The following is a 27,738-nucleotide window of genomic DNA, read 5'->3' on the forward strand; positions in this document are numbered from 1 at the left end:
AAAATAAACAGACTCACATTCACCGTACGGAACCAGTGGACAATCTGTAACGTCCCTAATGTACATATCCCCTTCACACCTGCAATAGTTACCTTAGTTACATTTTAATATCTATTATTAGATATCATTAGAATTTGTAACCATTTATTTCTTCTTACCTGTTGACAGTGGCGGAATGCACCCATGTGACCCCCCGACCGTTTTGCCTACCCCCTGGCAGCATTTTTTAACCCAACTATTTTTTCGCGAGTTTTTTTTTTCTTTTAAAATACTGACTGTAATTGTTACCTGCTATTTCCAATGTTTTTAAGACCGGGATTGAGTTTGCAGCCACATTGCCTAAATTCATTGGTTTTTATCACACACTGGTTTCGTTTCTGTTTTGGACACGGTTTTCTCATCCAGTCACCCCATTCTGAAGATTTATAATTAACTTGTTAGTGACTAACAAGTAACAGTGATACTGATGATTATTTGTGTAGTCTCTAACTATAGTTAGTTAGCGAGAGTCTCCACTTAGTGTTTCAAAACAATTAGTTGTCTACGTTTCGGCAACACGCCTTTGTCATAGACAGGACGTTACGTTAACTAACATAGCTGCAATTTACAATGTTAAAATAATCTATCAATACCATGAAATATTACAAAAAAAATCTATACAATTACAAAAATCAACAAGCATTGCTTGTTGATTTTTGTAATTGTATAGATTTTTTTTGAATCTGAAATAACTACAAAATAACTACAAATTTATTACAGAAAATCTATACATTTCAATTATTATTATCGCACTGGTAGCATTAATTGCTGTCACTCTGTTTATTGCATTTTGTTTGCTGTAAACTAGATCTTGTTAATGCTTCCATAAGACGTTGTCCTGATGTAAATGTTACTCTGGTGGAATCCAAGAGGGTTTGATTTCTTAGGGTATAGTAGACTTTTCGACACGTTTGTTCGTTAATATAAGGCAATGATAAGTAAGCAATTTTATAGTTCTTTTTAGGTGCATCTTGTTTATCCTGTGTATTTTACTTTACTTTACTTTACTTTACTTTACTTTTAGTTTATTGACAATAGTAGGAGGGAAACTATTACTCTTCAGTTATTAAAGTTGACCTCGGTCGGTTTTTCATTCTTTGTACAAGAAGATGGGTCGAAAAGATCATGTTGAGTTCACTGAGGAGCTGGTATTTACAAATGGAGGAACGAAAAAGGAACTGTCATCGTTTTTGTTCGAAATTGTCAATTGTTCGGTGGATTTGATAAAGTTGCTGAAAAGTGGATGTTTAGAAGTAGATTCGTTGAATCGGAAGCGAAACTATCAAAGAACTAGCTGAGGTCCAGAGTGAGCTACTGGATAGCAAAAGGGAACAGATAGATATTCTTCAATCTGGTATTCAGACTACATTGAAGAAAAAACTGAAATCATACAGCGAGGCTGTTAGTGTTAAGAAGACAACTGTTGAACCAATCACTTTGAATAAAATTAAAACAGCTGTAAAAGACATTGTAGAAGATAGGAGTAAAAACCTTGTGATATTCGGTTTAGCAGCTGATGAAGATATGAAGATATTCACTCTACAATAAAGAAAACTGGTAGCAGAATTGAAAGAGGAAGCTCGAGAAACGCCAAACGAACATCATTTTATCAGGAACGGCGCAGTTTGCAGTCAAGCTAAATCAATAGAAGATGAGAACACTGTCTCGACAAGTTCAGCAATCAAAAGTAGCAGTGCAGGAGTAAGTAAGAAAAAGGAAAAGAAACCCAGACCACTTTTAGCGCATCATATAGCGTGTTATCGACGACCACCACTAGGATACGTGTCACCAGTAACAACTGACTCATCAGATTGTGATGGATAGACAATTAAAAATTTGGTCTCCCCATTTTCAAATTTGTTATTATAACTGGGTTGAATTCTGGGTGATAACACTGCTTATCTTTTAACAGCAACACATTTTCTGGGTTACACGACGATAAGGAGTTTGTTAAGTAGATACATATAACGGTTTTAATATTATTACATGGCACATTATACTTATAGGATTGAATTAATATTGTTATTAAAATGCTCATTGTAGCCATATATTTTAGATTTTCATCATCATCATACTAAAATGTGTATACTTAGTTTGATGAAAGAGCAATCTTGGTAAACTTTTGTTATTCATAATTCATTTTATTGTTCACAGTTTGGTACGTTGTAGATTCTTTTAACCGATATCTTTAGCTCTACTTTTAATCGACCCACTCATAAGAGCGAAGAAAGATTATCATTATGTAGTCTCTACTTATTGAGACCTGTTGTGCAGTCTCTACTTATTGAGACCTGTTGTGCAGTCTCTACTTATTGAGACCTGTTGTGCAGTCTCTACTTATTGAGACCTGTTGTGCAGTCTCTACTTATTGAGACCTGTTGTGCAGTCTCTACTTATTGAGACCTGTTGTGCAGTCTCTACTTATTGCTTTATTGAAACCTGTTGTGCAGTCTCTACTTATTGAGACCTGTTGTGCAGTCTCTACTTATTGAGACCTGTTGTGCAGTCTCTACTTATTGAGACCTGTTGTGCAGTCTCTACTTATTGAGACCTGTTGTGTAGTCTCTACTTATTGAGACCTGTTGTGCAGTCTCTACTTATTAAAACCTGTTGTGCAGTCTCTACTTATTGAGACCTGTTGTGCAGTCTCTACTTATTGAGACCTGTTGTGCAGTCTCTACTTATTGAGACCTGTTGTGCAGCCTCTACTTATTGAGACCTGTTGTGCAGTCTCTACTTATTAAAACCTGTTGTGCAGTCTCTACTTATTGAGACCTGTTGTGCAGTCTCTACTTATTGAGACCTGTTGTGCAGTCTCTACTTATTGAGACCTGTTGTGCAGTCTCTACTTATTGAAACCTGTTGTACAGTCTCGACTTATTGAAACCTGTTGTGCAGTCTCTACTTAATGCTTTATTGAAACCTGTTGTGCAGTCTCTACTTATTAAAACCTGTTGTGCAGTGTCTACTTATTGAAACCTGTTGTGCAGTCTCTACTAACTGAAACCTGTTGTGCAGTCTCTACTTATTGAGACCTGTTGTGCAGTCTCTACTTATTGAGACCTGTTGTGCAGTCTCTACTTATTGAGACCTGTTGTGCAGTCTCTACTTATTGAGACCTGTTGTGCAGTCTCTACTTATTGCTTTATTAACACCTGTTGTGCAGTCTCTACTTATTGAGACCTGTTGTGCAGTCTCTACTTATTGAGACCTGTTGTGCAGTCTCTACTTATTGAAACCTGTTGTGCAGTCTCTACTTATTGAAACCTGTTGTGCAGTCTCTACTTATTGAAACCTGTTGTGCAGTCTCTACTTATTGAAACCTGTTGTGCAGTCTCTACTTATTGAGACCTGTTGTTCAGTCTCTACTTATTGAAACCTGTTGTGCAGTCTCTACTTATTGAAACCTGTTGTGCAGTCTCTACTTATTGAGACCTGTTGTGCAGTCTCTACTTATTGAGACCTGTTGTGCAGTCTCTACTTATTGAGACCTGTTGTGCAGTCTCTACTTATTGAGACCTGTTGTGCAGTCTCTACTTATTGAAACCTGTTGTGCAGTCTCTACTTATTGAGACCTGTTGTGCAGTCTCTACTTATTGAAACCTGTTGTGCAGTCTCTACTTATTGAAACCTGTTGTGCAGTCTCTACTTATTGAAACCTGTTGTGCAGTCTCTACTTATTGAGACCTGTTGTGCAGTCTCTACTTATTGAAACCTGTTGTGCAGTCTCTACTTATTAAAACCTGTTGTGCAGTGTCTACTTATTGAAACCTGTTGTGCAGTCTCTACTTATTGAAACCTGTTGTACAGTCTCGACTTATTGAAACCTGTTGTGCAGTCTCTACTTATTGAGACCTGTTGTGTAGTCTCTACTTATTGAAACCTGTTGTGCAGTCTCTACTTATTGAAACCTGTTGTGCAGTCTCTACTTATTGAGACCTGTTGTGCAGTCTCTACTTATTGAAACCTGTTGTGCAGTCTCTACTTATTGAAACCTGTTGTGCAGTCTCTACTTATTGAGACCTGTTGTGCAGTCTCTACTTATTGAAACCTGTTGTGCAGTCTCTACTTATTGAAACCTGTTGTGCAGTCTCTACTTATTGAAACCTGTTGTGCAGTCTCTACTTATTGAAACCTGTTGTGCAGTCTCTACTTATTGAAACCTGTTGTGCAGTCTCTACTTATTGAGACCTGTTGTTCAGTCTCTACTTATTGAAACCTGTTGTGCAGTCTCTACTTATTGAAACCTGTTGTGCAGTCTCTACTTATTGAGACCTGTTGTGCAGTCTCTACTTATTGAGACCTGTTGTGCAGTCTCTACTTATTGAGACCTGTTGTGCAGTCTCTACTTATTGAGACCTGTTGTGCAGTCTCTACTTATTGAAACCTGTTGTGCAGTCTCTACTTATTGAAACCTGTTGTGCAGTCTCTACTTATTGAAACCTGTTGTGCAGTCTCTACTTATTGAGACCTGTTGTGCAGTCTCTACTTATTGAAACCTGTTGTGCAGTCTCTACTTATTGAAACCTGTTGTGCAGTCTCTACTTATTGAAACCTGTTGTGCAGTCTCTACTTATTGAGACCTGTTGTGCAGTCTCCACTTATTGAAACCTGTTGTGCAGTCTCCACTTATTGAGACCTGTTGTGCAGTCTCCACTTATTGAGACCTGTTGTGCAGTCTCTACTTATTGAAACCTGTTGTGCAGTCTCTACTTATTGAGACCTGTTGTGCAGTCTCTACTTATTGAGACCTGTTGTGCAGTATCTACTTATTGAGACCTGTTGTGCAGTCTCTACTTATTGAGACCTGTTGTTCAGTCTCTACTTATTGAGACCTGTTGTGCAGTCTCTACTTATTGAAACCTGTTGTACAGTCTCTACTTATTGAGACCTGTTGTGCAGTCTCTACTTATTGAGACCTGTTGTGCAGTCTCTACTTATTGAAACCTGTTGTGCAGTCTCTACTTATTGAAACCTGTTGTGTAGTCTCTACTTATTGAGACCTGTTGTGCAGTCTCTACTTATTGAAACCTGTTGTGCAGTCTCTACTTATTGAGACCTGTTGTGCAGTCTCTACTTATTGAAACCTGTTGTGCAGTCTCTACTTATTGAAACCTGTTGTGCAGTCTCTACTTATTGAGACCTGTTGTGCAGTCTCTACTTATTGAGACCTGTTGTGCAGTCTCTACTTATTGAGACCTGTTGTGCAGTCTCTACTTATTGAGACCTGTTGTGCAGTCTCTACTTATTGAAACCTGTTGTGCAGTCTCTACTTGTTGAAACCTGTTGTGCAGTCTTTACTTATTAAAACCTGTTGTGCAGTCTCTACTTATTGAAACCTGTTGTGCAGTCTCTACTTATTGAAACCTGTTGTGCAGTCTCTACTTATTGAAACCTGTTGTGCAGTCTCTACTTACTGAAACCTGTTGTGCAGTCTCTACTTATTGAGACCTGTTGTGCAGTCTCTACTTATTGAGACCTGTTGTGCAGTCTATACTTATTGAGACCTGTTGTGCAGTCTCTACTTATTGAGACCTGTTGTGCAGTCTCTACTTATTGAGACCTGTTGTGCAGTCTCTACTTATTGAGACCTGTTGTGCAGTCTCTACTTATTGAGACCTGTTGTGCAGTCTCTACTTATTGAGACCTGTTGTGCAGTCTCTACTTATTGAGACCTGTTGTGCAGTCTCTACTTATTGAGACCTGTTGTGCAGTCTCTACTTATTGAGACCTGTTGTGCAGTCTCTACTTATTAAAACCTGTTGTGCAGTGTCTACTTATTGAAACCTGTTGTGCAGTCTCTACTTACTGAAACCTGTTGTGCAGTCTCTACTTATTGAGACCTGTTGTGCAGTCTCTACTTATTGAGACCTGTTGTGCAGTCTCTACTTATTGAGACCTGTTGTGCAGTCTCTACTTATTGAGACCTGTTGTGCAGTCTCTACTTATTGAGACCTGTTGTGCAGTCTCTACTTATTGAAAACTGTTGTGCAGTCTCTACTTATTGAAACCTGTTGTGCAGTCTCTAATTACTGAAACCTGTTGTGCAGTCTCTACTTATTGAGACCTGTTGTTCAGTCTCTACTTATTGAAACCTGTTGTGCAGTCTCTACTTATTGAAACCTGTTGTGCAGTCTCTACTTATTGAGACCTGTTGTGCAGTCTCTACTTATTGAGACCTGTTGTGCAGTCTCTACTTATTGAGACCTGTTGTGCAGTCTCTACTTATTGAAACCTGTTGTGCAGTCTCTACTTACTGAAACCTGTTGTGCAGTCTCTACTTATTGAAACCTGTTGTGCAGTCTCTACTTATTGAGACCTGTTGTGCAGTCTCTACTTATTGAGACCTGTTGTGCAGTCTCTACTTATTGAGACCTGTTGTGCAGTCTCTACTTATTGAGACCTATTGTGCAGTCTCTACTTATTGAAACCTGTTGTACAGTCTCTACTTATTGAGACCTGTTGTGCAGTCTCTACTTACTGAAACCTGTTGTGCAGTCTCTACTTATTGAGACCTGTTGTGCAGTCTCTACTTATTGAGACCTGTTGTGCAGTCTCTACTTATTGAGACCTGTTGTGCAGTCTCTACTTATTGAAACCTGTTGTACAGTCTCTACTTATTGAGACCTGTTGTGCAGCCTTTTCCTTACTGAAACCTTTGTGCAGTCTTATTTAATTAGACCTTTGTCCCGCCCCTTAAAATTATTAAGACCTGTGTGCATTTTTAAACTTTTTAAAAAACCTTTTGGTCCAGTCTTCTACTTATTGAGACCTTTTGGGGGCATTTCCTTATTTTTTTTAAAACCCTTTGTTGTGCAGTCTCTTTTTATTAAAGCCCTGTTGGCATTTTTAATTTATTGAAAACCGGGTTGGGGCCACCCTTTTACTTTTTTGAAAACCTGGGGGGAAGTCTCCAAATTTTGGGGGCCCTGTTGTCCGCCCTTACTTTTTGAAACCTGTTTGCATTCTCTACTTATTAAAAGGGTTGTGCAGTGTCTCTTTTTAAAACCTGTTGTGCAGTCTCTACTTACTAAAACCCTTTTTGGTGCAGTCTCTATTTATTGAGACCTGTTGTGCAGTCTCAAATTTTTTGAACCTGTTTGCAGCTTACTTTTTTGAAACCGTTGTGCAGTCTCTATTTAAATTAAACCCCCTTTTGTGCAGCCCTCTATTTAAATTGAGACCTTTTTGTGCGCCCTTTCTTTATTGGGGCCCTTTATTTTGCGTCTATTTTATTAAAACCCTTTTTTTTGTACAGTCCCCAACTTTTGAGGACCTTTTTTTCCCGTCCTATTTAAATAAAAACCTGTTGTGCGGCCCCCTACTTATTGGACCTATTGGCAGTCTTACTTTTTAAAAAAACCTGTTTTTAAAGTCTCTATTTATATTGAGCCCTGTTGTGCAGTCCCCATTTAAACTGAAACCTGTTTTGCAGCCCCTCTTTTAAATTGAACCGGTTGTGAAAGTCTCATTTATTGAAAACCTTTTTGGGGCCAGCCCTCTACTTATTGAACCTTTTGGGAAAAGTCTTACTTGGGGGAAACCCGGGTTTTTACGGGTCTTTTTACAAATGGACCTGTTGTGCAGTCTCTATTTTACTGAAACCTTTTTGTGAAAGTTTCTTATTGATCCTTTTTTGTGCGTCTCATTTTATTGAAAACCTTTTGTGCAGTCTTACTTATTAAAACCTTTTTGGGCAGTCTCTATTTTATTGAAAACCTGTGTGCATTTCTCTACTTTTTTGAAACCTTTTGTGCGTCTAAACGATTGAAAACCTTTTGGGTGCATTTCTTTTATTTTTGGGAGCCCTTTGTTGTGAGTCTTTTATTTATTGAAAACCTGTTTTTGCAGTCTCCACTTATTTGGCCTGTTGTGCGTTCTATTTAAATTGGCCCTGTTTGGGGAAAGCCCTCTACTTTTTTTAAAAAATTTTTGTGAGGGGCCCTACTTTTTGGAAACCTGTTGTGCAGCCCTCACTTACTGAAACCTTTTTGGGGCAGCCCTTTTCTTATTGGGGACCTGTTGGGGCGTCTCTACTTTTGGACCTGTTGTGCATTCTCTCCCTTTTGAGACTGTTGTGCAGTCTTTTTTTAATTGGGGCCCTTTTTGTGCAGCCCTCTACTTATTGAGACCTTTTGTGCAGTTTCCTTATTGAAAACTTTTGGGCAGTCTCCTTTTTAAAAACCTTTTGATTCCTACTTAAGAAACATGTTGTGCGCCCTCTACTTATTGAGCCCTGTTGTTCGTCTCAAATTTAAATTGAAACCCTGTTGTGCGGGTCCTATTTATTGAAACCTGTTGGGCATCTCTATTATTGAAAACCTGTTTGTACAGTCTCTATTTTATTGAGACCTGTTTTTCAGTCTCTACTTATTGAGGCCCGGGTTTGTGCGGGTCTCTGCTTATTGAAAACCCTGTTGTGCAGTCTCTACTTTTTGAAACCCTTTTGGGGGGCGTCTTTTTCTTATTGAGACCTTTTGGGTGCGTCTCTATTTATTTAAAGACCTGTTTGGGCATTTCTCTTTTTTTCTAAAACCCTGTTGTGAAAAGTCTCTACTTTTTGAGCCCTGTTGTGCACCTCTACTTTTTTTAAAACCCCGTTGTGCGGGGTTCAAACTTATTAAAAACCTTTGTTGTGCATCCCCACTTATTGAGACCTGTTGTACAGTCTCTATTTAAATTGAACCTTTTTTGGGGCGTTTTCTATTTAAATGAAACCTGTTTGCGTTCAAACTTATTAAAACCCTGTTGGGGGAAAGTCTTTTCCTTTAATGGGGACCTGTTGTGCATTCTCTCCCTTATTGAGACCTGTTGGCATTCTATTTATTAAACCTTTTTGTACAGTCTAACTTTTTTGAGCCCCTTTTTTTGGCAGTCTTTTTACTTACTAAAACCCTTTTGGCGGGCCCTCTACTTTTTTGAGACCCGGGGCATCCACTTACTGGGGACCTGTTGTGCAGCCCTTAACTTTTTGAAACCGGGTTTGCGTCTCTATTTAAATTGAGACCTTTTTGTGCACTTACTTTTTTAAAACCCTTTTTGTGCAGTCTCTACTTATTGAAACCTGTTGTGCAGTCTCTACTTATTGAACCTGTTGTGCAGTCTCTACTTATTGAGAACCTGTTGTGCAGTCTCTACTTATTGAGACCTGTTGTGCAGTCTCTACTTTATTGAAACCTGTTTGCAGTCTCTACTTATTGAAAACCTGTTGTGCAGTCTCTACTTATTGAGACCTGGTTGTGCAGTCTCTACTTATTGAGGACTGTTGTGCAGTCTCTACTTATTGAAACTGTTGTGCAGTCTCTACTTATTGAAACCTGTTGTGCAGTCTCTACTTATTGAGACCTGTTGTGCAGTCTCTACTTACTGAAACCTGTTGTGCAGTCTCTACTTATTGAGACCTGTTGTGAGGTCTCTACTTATTGAGACCTGTTGTGCAGTCTCTACTTATTGAAACCTGTTGTGCAGTCTCTACTTATTGAGCCCTTTTTGTGCATTCTCTATTTAAATTAAAACCTTTTTTTCCCAATTTCCCCCACTTTTTGAGCCCTTTTTTTGTCCCATCTCTACTTATTGGCCCTTTTTGGGGCCAGTCTTACTTTTTGAACCTGTTGTGCACCCTCCACTTTTTGGGAAACCTTTTTGTGCTTCTCAAACTTTTTGAGACCTGTTGTGCAGCCCTCCCATTTTTGAGACTTGTTGTCATTCTACTTTTTGGGGAGACATGTTTGCAGTCTTACTTATTGAGCCCCTTTTGCATCTCTACTTATTGACCCGTTGGCATTTCTCTCTTATTGAAACCTGTTTTTGCGGGTCCCCTTTTTTTTTTGGGGAACCTGTTGTGCAGTCTTACTTATTAAAAACCTGTTTTTGCAGTTCTACTTTTTAAAAAAACCTGTTGTGGGGCCAAATTATTAAACCCTGTTGTCCCGTCTTATTTACTGAAACCCTGTTTTTTCCCCAGTCTCTACTTTTGAGACCTTTTTGTCAGCCCTCTACTTTTTTTGAGACCTGTTGTGCAGTCCTACTTTTTAAAACCCCTATTTTTCGCCCTTAACTTATTGAAAACCCTGTTGTGCGGGTCCCCCAACTTTTTGGGAAACCTGTTGTGCATCTCAAACTTTTTGGGAGACCTGTTGTGCAGTCTCAAATTTTGAGACCTGTTGTGCAGTCATCACCTTGGGGGAGCCCTTTGTTGTGAAAGGCCCCCTCCACTTATTGAGACCGTTGTGCAGCCCTCATTTAAATTGAGCCGTTTGCACCCTCCATTTTTGAGACCTGTTGCAGTTCTATTTATTGGACCTGTTTGCAGTCTCTACTTATTGAGACCTGTTTGGCAGCCCCTCTACTTTTTTGAAACCTTTTGTGGGGTCTCTATTTAAATTAAAAGGCCTGTTTGCCGCCCTCAAAATTTATTGAGCCCTTTTGGGTGCAGTTCTACTTATTGAAACCTTTTTGAAAAAGTCTCTATTTTATTGGACCTGTTGGTGCAGTCTCAAATTTAATTGAGACCTGTTGTGCAGTCTCTATTTTATTGAAACCTGTTGTGCAGTCTCTATTTATTAAAAACCTTTGTTGTGCAGTCTCAAACTTATTGAGCCCTTTTTTGCCGGGTCTCTAATTAAATTGAGACCTGTTGTGCGAGTCTCTACTTATTGAGACCTGTTGTGCAGTCTCTACTTATTGAGACCTGTTGTGTAGTCTCTACTTATTGAGACCCTGTTGTGCAGTCTCTACTTATTGAACCTGTTGTGCAGTCTCTACTTATTGAAACCTGTTGTGCAGTCTCTACTTATTGAAACCTGTTGTGCAGTCTCTACTTATTGAGACCTGTTGTGCAGTCTACCACTTATTGAACCTGTTGTGCAGTCTCTACTTATTGAGACCTGTTGTGCAGTCTCTACTTATTGAGACCTGTTGTGCAGTATCTACTTTATTGAGACCTGTTGTGCAGTCTCTACTTATTGAGACCTGTTGTGCAGTCTCTACTTATTGAAACCTGTTGTGCAGTCTCTACTTGTTGAGACCTGTTGTGCAGTCTCTACTTATTGAAACCTGTTGTGCAGTCTCTACTTATTGAGACCTGTTGTGCAGTCTCTACTTATTGAGACCTGTTGTGCAGTCTCTACTTATTGAATCCTGTTGTGCAGTCTCTACTTGTTGAAACCTGTTGTGCAGTCTTCTACTTATTAAACCTGTTGTGCAGTCTCTACTTATTGAAACCTGTTGTGCAGTCTCTACTTATTGAAACCTGTTGTGCAGTCTCTACTTATTGAGACCTGTTGTGCAGTCTCTACTTATTGAGACCTGTTGTGCAGTCTCTACTTATTGAGACCTGTTGTGCAGTCTCTACTTATTGAAACCTGTTGTGCAGTCTCTACTTATTGTAACCTGTTGTGCAGTCTCTACTTATTGAGACCCTGTTGTGCAGTCCTCCACTTATTGAAACCTGTTGTGCAGTCCCTCTACTTATTGAGACCTGTTGTGCAGTCTCTACTTATTGAGACCTGTTGTGCAGTATCTACTTATTGAGACCTGTTGTGCAGTCTCTACTTATTGAGACCTGTTGTGAAGTCTCTACTTATTGAAACCTGTTGTGTGCAGTCTCTACTTGTTGAGACCTGTTGTGCAGTCTCTACTTATTGAAACCTGTTGTGCAGTCTCTACTTATTGAGACCTGTTGTGCAGTCTCTACTTATTGAGATCTGTTGTGCAGTCTCTACTTATTGAAACCTGTTGTGCAGGTCTCTACTTGTTGAAACCTGTTGTGCAGTCTTTACTTATTAAAACCTGTTGTGCAGTCCTCTACTTATTGAAACCTGTTGTGCAGTCTCTACTTATTGAAACCTGTTGTGCAGTCTCTACTTATTGAGACCTGTTGTGCAGTCTCTACTTATTGAGACCTGTTGTGCAGTCTCTACTTATTGAGACCTGTTTGTGCAGTCTCTACTTATTGAGACCTGTTGTGCTGTCTCTACTTATGAGACCTGTTGTGCAGTCTCTACTTATTGAAACCTGTTGTGCAGTCTCTACTTATTGAAACCTGTTGTGCAGTCTCTACTTATTGAAACCTGTTGTGCAGTCTCTACTTATTGAGACCTGTTGTGCAGTCTCCACTTATTGAAACCTGTTGTGCAGTCTCTACTTATTGAGACCTGTTGTGCAGTCTCTACTTATTGAGACCTGTTGTGCAGTATCTACTTATTGAGACCTGTTGTGTAGTCTCTACTTATTGAGACCTGTTGTGCAGTCTCTACTTATTGAAACCTGTTGTGCAGTCTCTACTTGTTGAAACCTGTTGTGCAGTCTTTACTTATTAAAACCTGTTGTGCAGTCCTCTACTTATTGAAACCTGTTGTGCAGTCTCTACTTATTGAAACCTGTTGTGCAGTCTCTACTTATTGAAACCTGTTGTGCAGTCTCTACTTATTGAGACTTGTTGTGCAGTCTCTACTTATTGAAACCTGTTGTGCAGTCTCTACTTATTGAGACCTGTTGTGCAGTCTCTACTTACTGAGACCTGTTGTGCAGTCTCTACTTATTGAGACCTGTTGTGCAGTCTCTACTTATTGAGACCTGTTGTGCAGTCTCTACTTATTGAGACCTGTTGTTCAGTCTCTACTTATTGAAACCTGTTGTGCAGTCTCTACTTATTGAGACCTGTTGTGCAGTCTCTACTTATTGAGACCTGTTGTGCAGTCTCTACTTATTGAGACCTGTTGTGCAGTCTCTACTTATTGAGACCTGTTGTGCAGTCTCTACTTATTGAGACCTGTTGTGCAGTCTCTACTTATTGAAACCTGTTGTGCAGTCTCTACTTATTGAGACCTGTTGTGCAGTCTCTACTTATTGAGACCTGTTGTGCAGTCTCTACTTATTGAGACCTATTGTGCAGTCTCTACTTATTGAGACCTATTGTGCAGTCTCTACTTATTGAGACCTGTTGTGCAGTCTCTACTTATTGAGACCTGTTGTGCAGTCTCTACTTATTGAGACCTGTTGTGCAGTCTCTACTTATTGAGACCTGTTGTGCAGTCTCTACTTATTGAAACCTGTTGTGCAGTCTCTACTTATTGAGACCTGTTGTGCAGTCTCTACTTATTGAAACCTGTTGTGCAGTCTCTACTTATTGAGACCTGTTGTGCAGTCTGTACTTATTGAGACCTGTTGTGCAGTCTCTACTTATTGAGACCTGTTGTGCAGTCTCTACTTACTGAGACCTGTTGTGCAGTCTCTACTTACTGAGACCTGTTGTGCAGTCTCTACTTACTGAGACCTGTTGTGCAGTCTCTACTTATTGAGACTTGTTGTGCAGTCTCTACTTATTGAGACCTGTTGTGAAGTCTCTACTTACTGAGACCTGTTGTGCAGTCTCTACTTATTGAGACCTCTTGTGCAGTCTCTAGTTATTGAAACCTGTTGTGCAGTCTCTACTTATTGAGACCTGTTGTGCAGTCTCTACTTATTGAAACTTGTTGTGCAGTCTCTACTTATTGAAACCTGTTGTGCAGTCTCTACTTATTGAAACCTGTTGTGCAGTCTCTACTTATTGAGACCTGTTGTGTAGTCTCTACTTATTGAGACCTGTTGTGCAATCTCTACTTATTGAGACCTGTTGGGCAGTCTCTACTTATTGAGACCTGTTGTGCAGTCTCTACTTGTTGAAACCTGTTGTGCAATCTCTACTTATTGAAACCTGTTGTGCAGTCTCTACTTATTGAGACCTGTTGTGCAGTCTCTACTTATTGAGACCTGTTGTGCAGTCTCTACTTACTGAAACCTGTTGTGCAGTCTCTAGTTATTGAGACCTGTTGTGCAGTCTCTACTTATTGAGACCTGTTGTGTAGTCTCTACTTATTGAGACCTGTTGTGCAGTCTCTACTTATTGAAACCTGTTGTGTAGTCTCTACTTATTGAGACCTGTTGTGCAGTCTCTACTTATTGAAACCTGTTGTGCAGTCTCTACTTATTGAGACCTATTGTGCAGTCTCTATTTTCTTCAGATTGACCCACCTGTTTTGCAGTCTCTAGTTTCTTCAGATTGACCCACCTGTTTTGCAGTCTCTAGTTTCTTCAGATTGACCCACGCATTTGGAGAGGTGAGACTCATGATGTTGCCTCCCGTCAAAACAGCCACAAGTTCTAGAACGAGTCTGTTGACAGTTCTCATTGCATCTCTCCGGATTCCAATCAGTCCACTCGTTCCACGAAGCTGTGGATTATATATATTACTCTCAGTACTAATATTTAAGCAACTGAATCATTTAAAAAGACTACACGGCCTCCAAGAACTTACAAGGCTGAACTCTGCATATTTTAGAGTCTGGTTTCATCATTTCCTGATCACAAGATCCCCAGTACCATTGAGGTGTGCACTCGCACGTGGGCGGGCTACCCTCGGAAACACCTTCATCTTCTTCGTTACAGGTGGGCTTACAATAGGCTGGAGAACCTGGCTTTACCACACAGGAGCCTGTAACATTACATCTTTAAATTCTTCATCTTAATATTATGTTAAATATCACAGACTAAAATATTGCAATGAAAGATGTGATACCATAATACTTTGGGGCGATAATACACAAACTGCGAATTAGGTGAGCCGTGAGGGCGAGTACGGCACGAAACTAAGCCAAACGTATTATCTATACTATATTTTAAACTTGACGAAATCCCCCCGACAACGGGGATATAACACTGAAAATCGACCTAAAAATGACCCTCTGGTGTCACCAATTTCAGCTTGTAAAGGCAAATGGAGTTGAATTAACCTCGCCATTTTTAGCGGGGTTGTAAAAAAAGAATAGGAATAGGCTATATCATTCTTAGAATTTTGATTAAGGCTTTAGATTGTCTATAGTTAACGTCGGAAGCGAGGTAAAATAAACGTTAAAATAATGGTGTTATTTTAGCAAAGGTGAATGGTGTCGTTGCTTAAAAACATCAAGAGATTACACGTGCGCGAGCAAGAACAGTAAGAATAGTAAGAATAGCAAAGTGGTGTATATTAAAAAATAGTAAAAAGTAGGGAAGTACCACATCTTCAGTAATGTCCCCGGCGCCCGTAAAAAAAAACCCATGGGAAGGGTTTCCAAATCCACCCCTTTAGTGGCTTACAGCGAATTTAAACCCCTTTTTCGTCCCCGTTTTCAAAAACAATTTCCCGGGAGCGCTACCAAAACCTGGGGTTTTTTTCACTGGAGTTTTGTTTGGGGACCCCTTCCTTGTGGATCCCGTCGCCCCCATTTTGGAAGTAACATCAAAGAAAGGGTGGTGAATTTCTTCCCCTTAAAACTCTACACTTACACTCTACCCCTCTAAAAACCCCTGCCCTTTAGGGACCATTTAAAAAAGTTTCTCTTTTTGCCCCGATTGGGCTATTTTCCAAAAAAAAACCTCTAAATCGGGCCCCAAAACCCCCAACCCCCATTCCGTATAATAGCGGTAATTACCCCCTATACGGATATTACCCCTCTATTCGGATATTACCCCCTATAAACGGTTATTACCCCTTTAAAATAGCGGGATATTTAAAACCCCCAAAAGGGTATAAATTTCCCCTCAGATAGCGGAAAATTTTCCCCTCAAATAACGGGATAAAATTTCCCCTCATATAGCGGGATTTTACCTCTTTATTTTTTTTTGCGGTTTTTTTAAACCCTCTATAGGGGGGTATAATTTTCCCCTCAAATTTCGGGATTTACCCCATTTTAGCGGTATATTAAACCCCCCATAAAGCGGGATATTTTCCCCTCATAAAGCGGTATATTCCCCCCATTTAACGGTATATTTTTCCCCTCATTTTTCCGGGATAAAACCCCCCCCCTATAGCGGTATATTTTCCCCTCAAAAAGCGGGATATTTCCCCCCAAATAGCGGTTAAAATTTCCCCTATATAAAGGTATAATTTCCCCTAAAATGCGGTTTATTAAAACCCCCCATATAGCGGGAAAAATTTCCCTCATTTAAAAGGGAAAATTTCCCCTCATATAAACCCGGATTTTACCCCTCAAATTAAAAAGTATATTACCCCTCTAAAACGGTATAAAAAAACCCCCCATTTTAAAGGTATATTTCCCTTTATTAAAAACGGAAAATTTTCCCCCCAAAAGTTACTTTGGGCCGCCACTTCATTCTGATTTTAGCCAGACCTCAGCAGGTTGGGTTTTTCTCCACTTTGTTTCTTTTTTTCCCCCTTCCCCCCGCTTTCCCGCCTTCTCCTTTCTTCCCCCCCCTTTCAGTCTTTTTTCAGGGATTTAGCCTCATCAGTTTTATATTTTAGAGCCACTTGCTCCTACGAAAAAACCCTACCTTACCCGGCTACGCATTTGGGCCCCCAAAAGGCCCTTTTAAAATTTTTCCCTTTTTTAAATTTCCCTTTCTGTGCATTTCAAATTTTTTGGGCCCCCAAACGACTAGCGCGGGTTGGGGTTCCCGGGGGCCTTTCCCCCCCAATTTTTCCCCAAAACACCTCGGGGACACTTGTTCGTCCCCAAAAACCTAGGGGGTAGACCTTTGGGCAGTCATCACCCTGTTATGGTTTTTGGGACAGTTGACATGAAAACTTTTTCTTTTTCAGTCATATCATGTCACCCCAACACAAAAATTTTTTAACTTCGTTTGTACCTCACATGAATTTATCGACAGTTAATCTCTTTCAAATACACATTCTTAAAATTTGTCACACCTAACCCCATTTTTTAATTGACAAATACATTTTGAGAATCAATTTTTTTTTTCGAATGGGAAATTTTACCAATTATAACCGAGTGTGTGTGTTTTTAGCATTTTTACAACATTTCGGGAATGTTTTAAAATTTAAAAAAAATGTTCTAAAAAAATGTTCTATAACGGTATTTACCCCTTATTAAAACCCGGGGGTATTACCCCCCAAATAGCGGTTTAACATACCTTCATTTTTAGCGGGAAAAATTACCCTCATATTGCGGAAATTACCCCTCATATTAAAGGTTTTATTACCCCCTTTATATAACGGTATAATTCCCCCCCCCAAAATTTTCGGTAAATTACCCCCCAAAAGCGGGTTTTTAACCCCCAAAATAACCGGGATATTTTCCCCTCATATAAAAGGTATATTACCCCCCAAATTTTAAAGGTATAACCCCTCAAAAGTGGTAAAATTTTTCCCCCCCCAAAAAAGCGGGATATTTCCCCCATTAAAAAACGGTTTTTTAAACCCCTTCCTAAAAACGGTAAAAATTTCCCCCTTTTAGTGGGATAAATTTCCCCTCAAATAGCGGATATTACCCCTCATAAAAGCGGATATTTTCCCCCCCAAAAAGCGGAATTTTCCCCCCATATAACGGTATTTTACCCCCCCATATAACGTATATTAAACCCCCCAAAATTAAAAGTATATTACCCGTCATAAAAAAGGGGTTTTTTTTCCCCCCCAAAATAACGGGATATTACCCGTAAAAAAACGGTATATTTCCCCTCATATAAAGGTAATTACCCCCATTTAGCGGATAAACCCCATATAACGGGTTTATTACCCCCCTATAGTTGTATTTTTTACCCCTCCAAAAGCGGTATTTACCCCCCATATAACGGGATATTTTCCCCCATTTTTAAATGTATTTACCCCTTAAAATTACAGTGTTTACCCCTCTAAAACGGTATATTACCCCTCATATAACCCTTAAAAATTTCCCCCCAAAAATTTAAAGGTTTATTACCCTTTATTTTAAAAAGGAATATTTCCCCTGTATACCCCTCGTATATTACCCTCATATAACGGTATATTTTCCCCCCAATAAAAGGTTAATACCCCTCATATAACGGTATATTACCCCTCATATAACGGTATAATACCCCCATTTTAAAAAGGTATTTACCCCTAAAAAAGCGGTATAATACCCCTCATATAACGGTATAATACCCCTCATATAACGGTATATTTCCCCCCATAAAAAAGGGATAAAACCCCCAAATAAAGGTATAATACCCCCCCATATAAGGGGTAATTTTCCCCTCAATTTGCGGTTTTTAAAATACCCTCAAATAGCGGGAAATTTCCCCTCATATACGGAAAATACCCCTATAAACGGGTATATTACCCCCCATTTTAGCGGGATATTACCCCCCCCAATACGGAAAATTTTCCCCCAAAAACGGTATTTTCCCGCATATAACGGTATTTTTTACCCCTCAATAACGGGATAAAACCCTCAAATAGCGGTTTTTTCCCCTCATATTCGGTATATTCCCCTCAATAACGGTTTTATTTCCCTCCCTAAAAACGGGATAATTTCCCCTCTTATAGCGGTATATTTTCCCCCCCCTATACGGTATATTTTCCCCCCAAATAGCGGGATAAATTTCCCCTAAATAACGGTATAAAAACCCCTATTTTAACGGTTTTATTAACCCCACTTAGCGGTACATTACCCCTCATATAGCGGTAAAAATTTTCCCCTTTATTTTACGGGATATTAACCCCCGTATACCCCCGTATAATTTCCCCAATAAAAGGTATAATTCCCATCTTGTCGGGGCAGCTGTAAAATTTTAAAAATACCTGTTTTCCAAATTTAAAAGGCAATTTATATCGGAAAAAAGAAAAAAGGGGAAAAAAAATAAACCCGTAGCACAAAATTTTTTTTTGGGGCTGGCATCCCCCCAAAAAGGTTTTCAAAAGAACCTGTTTCCGGGGTTTTCTGCCCCCCGCTATAAAAGGGTCGTCGCAGTTTCAACACGAACCCCATTCGTTCACAGTTCATGCACAATTCCCCCAAGGCTGGGGGGTTTTCTATTCTAGTTTCACAGTCCTCTCTATCCCTCCCCCCTATCCGGTCCAGGCCACAAATTTGGACCTAAAATGTAATTCGAAAACCGGTTTTAGGGGCTATTTCATTTAAACGGGGTTTCCCCTCCCCTGTGCACAGACGCCACGTTTCTTTTCCCCCCCCCCCACCCCCTGTTTGTTCAAAAACGTGTTTTCAACCAAAGGGCACGTGATCAATTTTAAAAATTTATTAAAACTTTTAAAATTTTACAATTTATTTAGTATTGGGGATGAAGATAAGAGCTTGTTTTACCAGTTTGGCAGGAAATCTTTACTTTCCCTCTCTAGGGTTTATCAACCTTTCAAGTTTGGAAACAACCCTTTCCCCATTCAGGGACCCCAGGGCCCGTGACCCCTTTTCTCGGGGCAGGAACCAGGGTCACACGATCCCCACTCGTCCCACTCTACAGAATCTGAGGAGACTTTGCTAAACAAGACGAAGTTACAGAATCTGAGGAGACTTTGCTAAACAAGACGAAGTTAGCTCAATTATGCAAACTAGCAGGAACCCGTCTAACAATGCGAATAAGTTATGTAAATCTCAACAAGCTAGCTTAAGATAGCTATACTCAAAGCTCTATAATACTGTAAGCTATGCTGCATTAGTAACTAACAGCAAGGTACATCCTCATCCTCAGAAGCGCAGCCGTTCTCACAGTTCCTCCACCTTAACTGTCTGCAGTCCTCCCCACACTGATCCACATACTCCCACGGACTGCACTTGCAATCTGAAGAGATTATATAAGGTAGCTAGTATCGAGTAGAGTATTCTAGGTGCAGTTAAGGTTGCAATCTGAAGACATTAAATAAGGTAGCTAGTATCGAGTAGAGTATTCTAGGTGCAGTTAAGGTTGCAATCTGAGGAGATTATTATATAAGGTAGCTAGTATCGAGTAGAGTATTCTAGGTGCAGTTAAGGTTGCAATCTGAGGAGATTATTATATAAGGTAGCTAGTATCGAGTAGAGTATTCTAGGTGCAGTTAAGGTTGCAATCTGAGGAGATTATTATATAAGGTAGCTAGTATCGAGTAGAGGATTCTAGGTGCAGTTAAGATTGCAATCTGAGGAGATTATATAAGGTAGCTAGTATCGAGTAGAGGATTCTAGGTGCAGTTAAGGTTGCAATCTGAGGAGATAATATAAGGTGGAGTATTCTAGGTGCAGTTTAGATTGCAATCTGAGGAGATAATATAAGGTAGAGTATTGAGTATTCTAGGTGCAGTTAAGGTTGCAATCTGAGGAGATAATATAAGGTGGAGTATTCTAGGTGCAGTTTAGATTGCAATCTGAGGAGATAATATAAGGTAGAGTATTGAGTATTCTAGGTGCAGTTAAGGTTGCAATCTGAGGAGATAATATAAGGTGGAGTATTCTAGGTGCAGTTTAGATTGCAATCTGAGGAGATAATATAAGGTAGAGTATTGAGTATTCTAGGTGCAGTTAAGGTTGCAATCTGAGGAGATAATATAAGGTAGAGTATTCTAGGTGCAGTTAAGGTTGCAATCTGAAGAGATAATATAAGGTAGAGTATTCTAGGTGCAGTTAAGGTTGCAACCTGAGGAGATAATATAAGGTAGAGTATTCTAGGTGCAGTTAAGATTGCAATCTGAAGACATTAAATAAGGTAGCTAGTATCGAGTAGAGTATTCTAGGTGCAGTTAAGGTTGCAATCTGAGGAGATTATTATATAAGGTAGCTAGTATCGAGTAGAGGATTCTAGGTGCAGTTAAGATTGCAATCTGAGGAGATTATTATATAAGGTAGCTAGTATCGAGTAGAGGATTCTAGGTGCAGTTAAGATTGCAATCTGACGACATAAATAAGGTAGCTAGTATCGAGTAGAAGTAATCTAGTGCAGTTAAGATTGCAATCTGAGGAGATAAAAAGGTAGAGGATGAGTAGTATTCTAGGTGCAGTTAAGGTTGCAATCTGAGGAGATAATATAAGGTGGAGTATTCTAGGTGCAGGTTTAGATTGCAATCTGTGAGATAAAATAAGGTAGAGTATTGAGTAATCTAGGTGCAGTTTAAGGTTGCACTCTGAAGGAGATAATATAAGGTGTATGAGTAGAGTATCTAGGTGCAGAAATTTAATGGTCTGCATTTCGGGTGTAATTTGAAATGAATGCTGTGGTTTGAGTATTCTAGGTGTCATTAGTTGAATTTTTTAGATATCTTTAATAAGGTATGGTATTTAGGTTATGTTAATGTTGCACATCAAAGAAACAAAATATGAATTAAAGGGGGTTCTAGTGCATGGGGTTGAATGGGGTTTTGGGGGAGGGGGGGTGGGGGGTTCGGGGGTTTGAGGGGGGGGGGGTTTTCTGGGGGGAAAAAAGGTTTGCTTGGGGTTTTTAAAAAGGTGAAAAGGGGGGGGGGAGGGTTGGGGAAAAAAGGTGTGCGGGGGACGGTCTTTTAATTAAAAAAATTTATATAATTTTTTTTTAAATTTATTTTTTTTTTTTAAAATTTTTTTTTTTTTTTTTTTTTCTTTTTTTTGCTTTTTTTTTTTTTTTTTTTTTTTTTATTTTTTTTAATCTAAATAAAATAAAAAAAAATTTTAAAAATTTTTTTTTTAAAAAATTAAATAATAATTTTAAAATTTTATTTTTTAATTGAATTTAAAAAAATTAATTTTTTACATTAATTCAAAAAAAAAATAAATTAATAAAAAAAAAAAATTTTTATTTGAAAAAAAAAAAAATTTCCTTTTCCCTTTTTAGGGAAAAAATTTTTAAAAAAAAAAAAAGGGGAAAAAAAAAAAAAAAAAAAAAAAAAAAAAAATTTTAAAAAAAAAAAATTTAAAAAAAAAACCCTTTTTTTTTGAAATTAAAAAAAAGATAAAAATTATGGAAATTAAAGCGGGCTTCACCCTGAATAACATATATGAGAACATAATAAAAGTTAAAGAATTACAAATTTCTTACTCGGATCTGGAGCAACTCCTCTTTTTTCAATGGGTATTCGAGAATTATATTTCAAACCCTGAAAATATTGACTCAATCTAGGACAGCTATCTAGAATAAAGCACATCGCCAGGTTTATCAAATTTAGAGGAAGGACTAAATTGGTTAATTATATAATTATAGAAATAAGATATTGTCAATGAATTTTAGCGGAGACTGAAGTTATCAGTATTAGCCGGTAGATCGCTCTATTACCTTCACTGAAGTAAGAATATGGAAAAATACCGCAACCGCTAGTAAAAATAAAATACTGTAATCGGACATCCTTGGTCACTTGAAAAAGATGCGTTGCAAAAGAGAAGGATTAGAAAATGAAATGTTAGGGGGTTTTAGGCGATTTGTTGTGACTATCTGGATCAATATTGTTGAATTTACAGTCCTTGTTAAAACGCAGTCAAGGGTCGTCTTACAATACAGGCACTACCGTCCTGTTCTCGTTCAAACAATCCCAACATGATGCCATATTATAAAGGGCAACAAAGCCACAATAGAATATTTTAAGTCAAGGTGATTAAATATTAATTAATACTAATGCTGACAATTTACTGTGTTGATACTTAGACATTATTTTTAAAGAAGATAATAAGGACATTTACCGATAGTCGAAATTCGACATCTAGCGCTAGATGACGCTAGATGACGCTAGATGACGCTAGATGACGCTAGATGACGCTAGATGACGCTAGATGACGCTAGATGACGCTTGATGACGCTATCTAGCGCTAGAGATACCGTCAGTTAGCGACAGTTTAATTTTAAGCACACTTGGACATTTAGACCCTAGCATTTTGTTATTATTATCTTGAGGCACGGTTATTGATTAGTCACATGTTTATAATTCTTAGCTTTGTATTGTTCTCATTGTTTTATATCTGCTATTGGAACCCTGGATTAAGATCTGGTTAGTAGGATTGGCAAGGCATCCTGACACCAGACACAGACAAGGATCAGAATATACAGAGAATATGTACTAACAGTATTGCCGTACGGAAGCGAGACTTGGCCAAACATCAAAAGCCATGTGCACCGAGTGGAGGTGTTACATCAGAGATGTCTGAGGAGGATTCTAAGGATTAAGTGGTTCATGAAGACAAGCAAGGAAACAGTTCTACAGCGGACTCTTAGACTACCTAGTTGAGTGTGTTCCACAACCTAGCACCCTGCCTAAACGTTCGGAACTCCCGGACCTATGTGGCAAGCCTGCTCCCTGAACAAAACAAAAAAAGAAGAAAAAAAGAAGAAGACATGGCAAAAATTTGTGATTTGCAGGAGAATTTAGCTTTGAACTTGAAGAATGGTGATGAGATTGGAACTGTGAAAAGTGCAGCTCAGAAAGAGATCAAAACCTTTTCGTCTCTTTTGAAAAACACGTGCAAAAAGAAGAAAAGATTAAGAAAATCCAAGCTGCGGTGAAAAGGGTTGCCCTCGAAGAAGATCGAAGTAAAAGTCTGATAATCTTTGGGCTTCCGGCGACTGAGGAGAACTTGCATGCTAAGGTATCGGGTATTCTGTTGGACCATCTCAATGAAAAACCGAAAATCTTGAACTGTAAACGAGTTGGAAAGGACACAAGTACAAGTGAGCGAGTCAAGCCAGTGAAATTCACTTTGTATAGTTCAGATCAAGCTCGTACCATCTTGAGCAAGACTAAACTATTAAGACATGTTGAGGGGTTTAGCTCAGTTTATATCACTCCTGATAGATCAGCTGCATACAGGATGGCCTACAAGAAAGTTGTCGACAAGCTACTCAATAAAAGGACAGCAGAGCCGGACAAAGTTCACGTAATCAGGAACTCTAGAGTCGTAATTAGCTCAGAGAAGGAACCTTGAGAGTTATAATATATATTTTCTATAAATAAAATATTATATGTTTTGATTCATTGATTAATTTGTTTTTTTGCTAGGGCCCAATGTTATTGCGGGTGTGGTATTTCTTACTGCACACTACCGTGTTTTGGTTACCCCTCTTTCAAATTCAATACATAGTTTGGGTTTCGATATACTGGGATACTATTACCTGAAACTGTGAAAGTAATAGGCCAACTAAAAATTTGCACGAAAAAAGCACGCGCGGCGAACAAGCGCCGTGCAGCATTTTTAGCGAAAATTGCTACACGGTAGAATTATTTTATTCACATTTTTAGACAACTTCTGGTACCAAATTTATCGAAATCGGAAGAAAACAAGAATTTCGCCGTGGTTAAACCACGCACGATCAATTTTCCCTACGACGCGATGTACTTGTATTTTGTACCATTAATTCTTTCGAGTGCAGAGTAAAAAGTGTCACTGGAAAAAATAATAAATGAGTGGGATTCGCGCATGGTAAAAATTGACGATTTATTTGACCAATGTAGCGCCGCGCGCATCAACAATAAATGAATCCAGAAAATTGCGGAAAATAACTTTGCGAAGGAGGAACTTCACTGTAATTAATTAACACATGGCTAGCGTCGCGCGCAGCATAACAGACGCTTCCAATACACATAATTATAGGAGAGTGGTCTATATTGCAAAGGAGCAGACTTTTGTCGACACCGTAGGACCGTCGGGCCACCTCATATATCCAAACCCGATTACTTATTCCCTACGATCTTTTTGCCTTCGGCAAGAGTAGGGAAAAAAATTCCGTGTCAACTCATCGCGCTTATATTTACATTTTCAATTCCGCGAATATCGCGAACCAAGATATGGGCAATTTTGTTCAATTTTTTAGTCATGAAGAGGAGTTAACTAGGATTAGAGGGTGAAGTGTACTATCACAAGAGTTACCGTGGTAACAGTTACCATGGCTGCCGTGGTAACAGTTACCATGGCTGCCGTGGTAACAGTTACCATGGATGCCGTGGTAACAGTTGCCATGGCTGCCGTGGTAACAGTTACCATGGCTGCCGTGGTAACAGTTGCTGCTGCTGCTAAGAGAGCAGTAGCAACAGCTAACAAAATTTTAAAATAATACTGAAATAAATTTCTGGAAGTTGTAGTTACTTTTCACATACTGATTATTATAATTAGAATATTCTTATATACTATTAGATAAAGTCCTACCTGCCTAAATAAAGTAAACAAAATAAAAAGCTTGTATTACATCTGGTATCTCTAATGAATAAAAACTTTGGCACAACATAATCATCATCACAGTACATAATAACAAATGGAGGTACTAAATACGCATCAGGGAGATTAAGCAACTAGAACTATATGACGTGTCGTAGTGCATATTATTTTGAATACCCTTTAATAAGAAATGTCACTGGTAATAAATGTAAACTGAATGAGGGGTACTATCTGCCCCACCAAATTGAAAGTACACGTTACGAATAGCAATACGCAAAGTTGCGCCTAATGCAGCATTATGACGTCACACCACGTGTCATGACGTCACTTCCTGCTTGGGCTGCTTCCAGTGACAATGAAACAAACCATCCTTTAATTATTACCGCAACGACCAACAATTTGAGAAAAGATCTGCAATATTTGGGCCGATAAAGTAAACATAAAGAACATTTCCATTATAACCATGCGACTAAGTACTCAAGAAAAATTAGAAAAGTTTGGTAACCACGGTAACCACTTCAGTAAACTAGTGGTACTAGTGTAAACTAGTGGTAACTACTACAGTAAACCAGTGGTAACGACTAATATACAGTAAATAGGTAAATGTACATCAGGAAGACTAAAACGAAACTCATTTCATTATTGTAAAATATTTTCAGTTCCGGTCACGCAATATTCCCTGGTTTTCATTTCGACACGTTTCTGAAGAGGGTTTGTGTAGTAGGGTCAACACAGCATATCCAATATAACCCCTCACTTCAAATAGTGTGGTGTATTGGTGTAGTGGTGTAGTGGTGTAGTCGTACTAATATTATACTACGTAATACTGTGATCCCTGCAAACACCCTGAATGTTCTGTGTTGCAAACACAATGTAGTGTGGTGTAGTAATCACACTGATGATTGCAGTCCAGTAAGACACTAAAGTAGTAAGCCACTAAAGTAGTAAGACAATAAGAACTGAGATGAAATAGACAAAATCCAATTCTGCATTATTCAAAATGTTATATGTTACATACACTACTTGTACTTCATTGTAACTAGTAGTGACTTGAGTTTAAGCTCTGAAGTAATATTTGAGCCGACCTATCCTCACAGATATTGCCGCTAGAGACACTGACAAGTGGAGGAAATATTCACCTCATGTATACCTCTTTTAAGGATAGGTTATATTATAGTTATAGTAGTAGTAACTCATGTATAGTGGTGTACTGAAGCTACAATGTCATGTGATGTCCACATGTGGTATGATACTGAAGTCATTTGTTGAGATGAAGCAGGTGTCATAGTAACCGGGAGGTGAAGCAGGTGTCATAGTAACCGGGAGGTGAAGCAGGTGTCATAGTAACCGGGAGGTGAAGCAGGTGTCATAGTAACCGGGAGGTGAAGCAGGTGTCATACTAACCGGGAGGTGAAGCAGGTGTCATAGTAACCGGGAGGTGAAGCAGGTGTCATAGTAACCGGGAGGTGAAGCAGGTGTCATAGTAACCGGGAGGTGAAGCAGGTGTCATAGTAACCGGGAGGTGAAGCAGGTGTCATAGTAACCGGGAGGTGAAGCAGGTGTCATAGTAACCGGGAGGTGAAGCAGGTGTCATACTAACCGGGAGGTGAAGCAGGTGTCATAGTAACCGGGAGGTGAAGCAGGTGTCATAGTAACCGGGAGGTGAAGCAGGTGTCATACTAACCGGGAGGTGAAGCAGGTGTCATAGTAACCGGGATGTGAAGCAGGTGTCATAGTAACCGGGAGGTGAAGCAGGTGTCATAGTAACCGGGAGGTGAAGCAGGTGTCATAGTAACTGGGAGGTGAAGCAGGTGTCATAGTAACCAGGAGGTGAAGCAGGTGTCATAGTAACCGGGAGGTGAAGCAGGTGTCATAGTAACCGGGAGGTGAAGCAGGTGTCATAGTAACCGGGAGGTGAAGCATGTGTCATAGTAACCGGGAGGTGAAGCGGGTGTCATAGTAACCGGGAGGTGAAGCAGGTGTCATAGTAACCGGGAGGTGAAGCAGGTGTCATAGTAACCGGGAGGTGAAGCAGGTGTCATAGTAACCGGGAGGTGAAGCAGGTGTCATAGTAACCGGGAGGTGAAGCAGGTGTCAAAGTAACCGGGAGGTGAAGCAGGTGTCATAGTAACCGGGAGGTGAAGCAGGTGTCAAAGTAATAAAGGAACAAACTGCGCAGTATGACCTAGAACACGTCACAGACATCAGTAGAGTGGGATCGCACGCTGGAATAATCCTGTAACCATAGTTACCGGCGCCTCATCCTTCTACCCCTGATTCTTCTTCTGGCTGATTTGAGAGAGTACCAACCTGAGGTAAGAATGTTAGTATTGGAAGTGATGTGGCTCCCTCGTTTAAACAGTTATGTAACCGCTACTGTTAATCTCCAAGGAGATAATATGCTAAACAATGACACGGTACACTTGGCAATATAATGAGGAAAAGTGCTTGACATTTATAATTAACTTATCCTGTGACGACGGTATAGTGTAGTGTAGTGTAGTGTAGTGTAGTGTAGTGTAGTGTAGTGTAGTGTAGTGTAGTGTAGTGTTGTGTAGTGTAGTGTAGTGTAGTGTAGTGTAGTGGAGTGGAGTGTAGTGTAGTGTAGTTTAGTGTAGTGTAGTGTAGTGTAGTGTAGTGCAGTGCAGTGCAGTGCAGTGTAGTGTCGTTTAGTGTAGTGTAGTGTAGTTTAGTGTAGTGTTGTGTAGTGTAGTGTAGTGTAGTGTAGTGTAGTGTAGTGTAGTGTAGTGTAGTGCAGTGCAGTGGAGTGTAGTGTAGTGCAGTGCAGTGCAGTGCAGTGCAGTGTAGTTTAGTGTAGTGTAGTGTAGTTTAGTGTAGTGTAGTGTAGTGTAGTGTAGTGTAGTGT

General features: G+C 39.4%; 4 protein-coding genes and 1 long non-coding RNA gene across 13 annotated transcripts in view; all 5 read right to left on the minus strand.

The window, feature by feature from the left end:
- LOC134814842 (A disintegrin and metalloproteinase with thrombospondin motifs adt-1-like) overlaps positions 1-14,495 on the minus strand; it is a 30,681-nt gene extending 16,186 nt beyond the window's left edge. Inside the window, exons 1-4 of one of the 2 annotated variants that reach the window (XM_063823138.1) lie at positions 14,336-14,495; positions 14,090-14,251; positions 289-415; positions 18-79 (exon numbers count right to left, since the gene is read on the minus strand). In XM_063823138.1, coding sequence (XP_063679208.1) covers positions 18-79; positions 289-415; positions 14,090-14,251; positions 14,336-14,375 — 391 coding nt within the window. In that variant the 5' untranslated portion in view covers positions 14,376-14,495. Of the gene's footprint in view, positions 1-17; positions 80-288; positions 416-1,530; positions 2,108-14,089; positions 14,252-14,335 lie in introns of those variants that run through there. The other variant, XM_063823139.1, reaches the window with a different exon arrangement.
- The window catches only part of LOC134815899 (cilia- and flagella-associated protein 53-like), an 889,273-nt gene that overhangs the window by 385,259 nt on the left and 476,276 nt on the right, over positions 1-27,738 (minus strand). The gene's annotated exons all lie outside the window — the stretch shown is intronic.
- The window catches only part of LOC134815896 (probable ubiquitin carboxyl-terminal hydrolase MINDY-4), a 623,521-nt gene that overhangs the window by 113,778 nt on the left and 482,005 nt on the right, over positions 1-27,738 (minus strand). The gene's annotated exons all lie outside the window — the stretch shown is intronic.
- On the minus strand, positions 19,470-22,098 carry LOC134815682 (uncharacterized). Its single transcript, XR_010160272.1, has 3 exons — positions 22,009-22,098; positions 21,775-21,832; positions 19,470-19,575 (listed from the first exon to the last, which is right to left on the minus strand). It is a non-coding gene; the product is annotated as an uncharacterized LOC134815682 (long non-coding RNA).
- Positions 24,901-27,738, minus strand: part of LOC134815889 (cGMP-specific 3',5'-cyclic phosphodiesterase-like) — a 75,899-nt gene continuing 73,061 nt past the window's right edge. For 4 of the 8 annotated variants that reach the window (XM_063824486.1, XM_063824485.1, XM_063824488.1 and 1 more), the window contains exon 21: positions 24,901-27,182. In XM_063824486.1, the coding sequence (XP_063680556.1) occupies positions 27,132-27,182 (51 nt within the window). In that variant the 3' untranslated portion in view covers positions 24,901-27,131. The remainder of the gene's footprint in view (positions 27,183-27,738) is intronic. The other 4 variants (XM_063824482.1, XM_063824481.1, XM_063824483.1 and 1 more) reach the window with 1 other exon arrangement.

Source organism: Bolinopsis microptera, chromosome 5, assembly GCF_026151205.1.
Source record: "Bolinopsis microptera isolate Bmic1 chromosome 5, MBARI_Bmic_1.0, whole genome shotgun sequence".
Classification (NCBI taxonomy): Eukaryota; Metazoa; Ctenophora; class Tentaculata; order Lobata; family Bolinopsidae; genus Bolinopsis; species Bolinopsis microptera.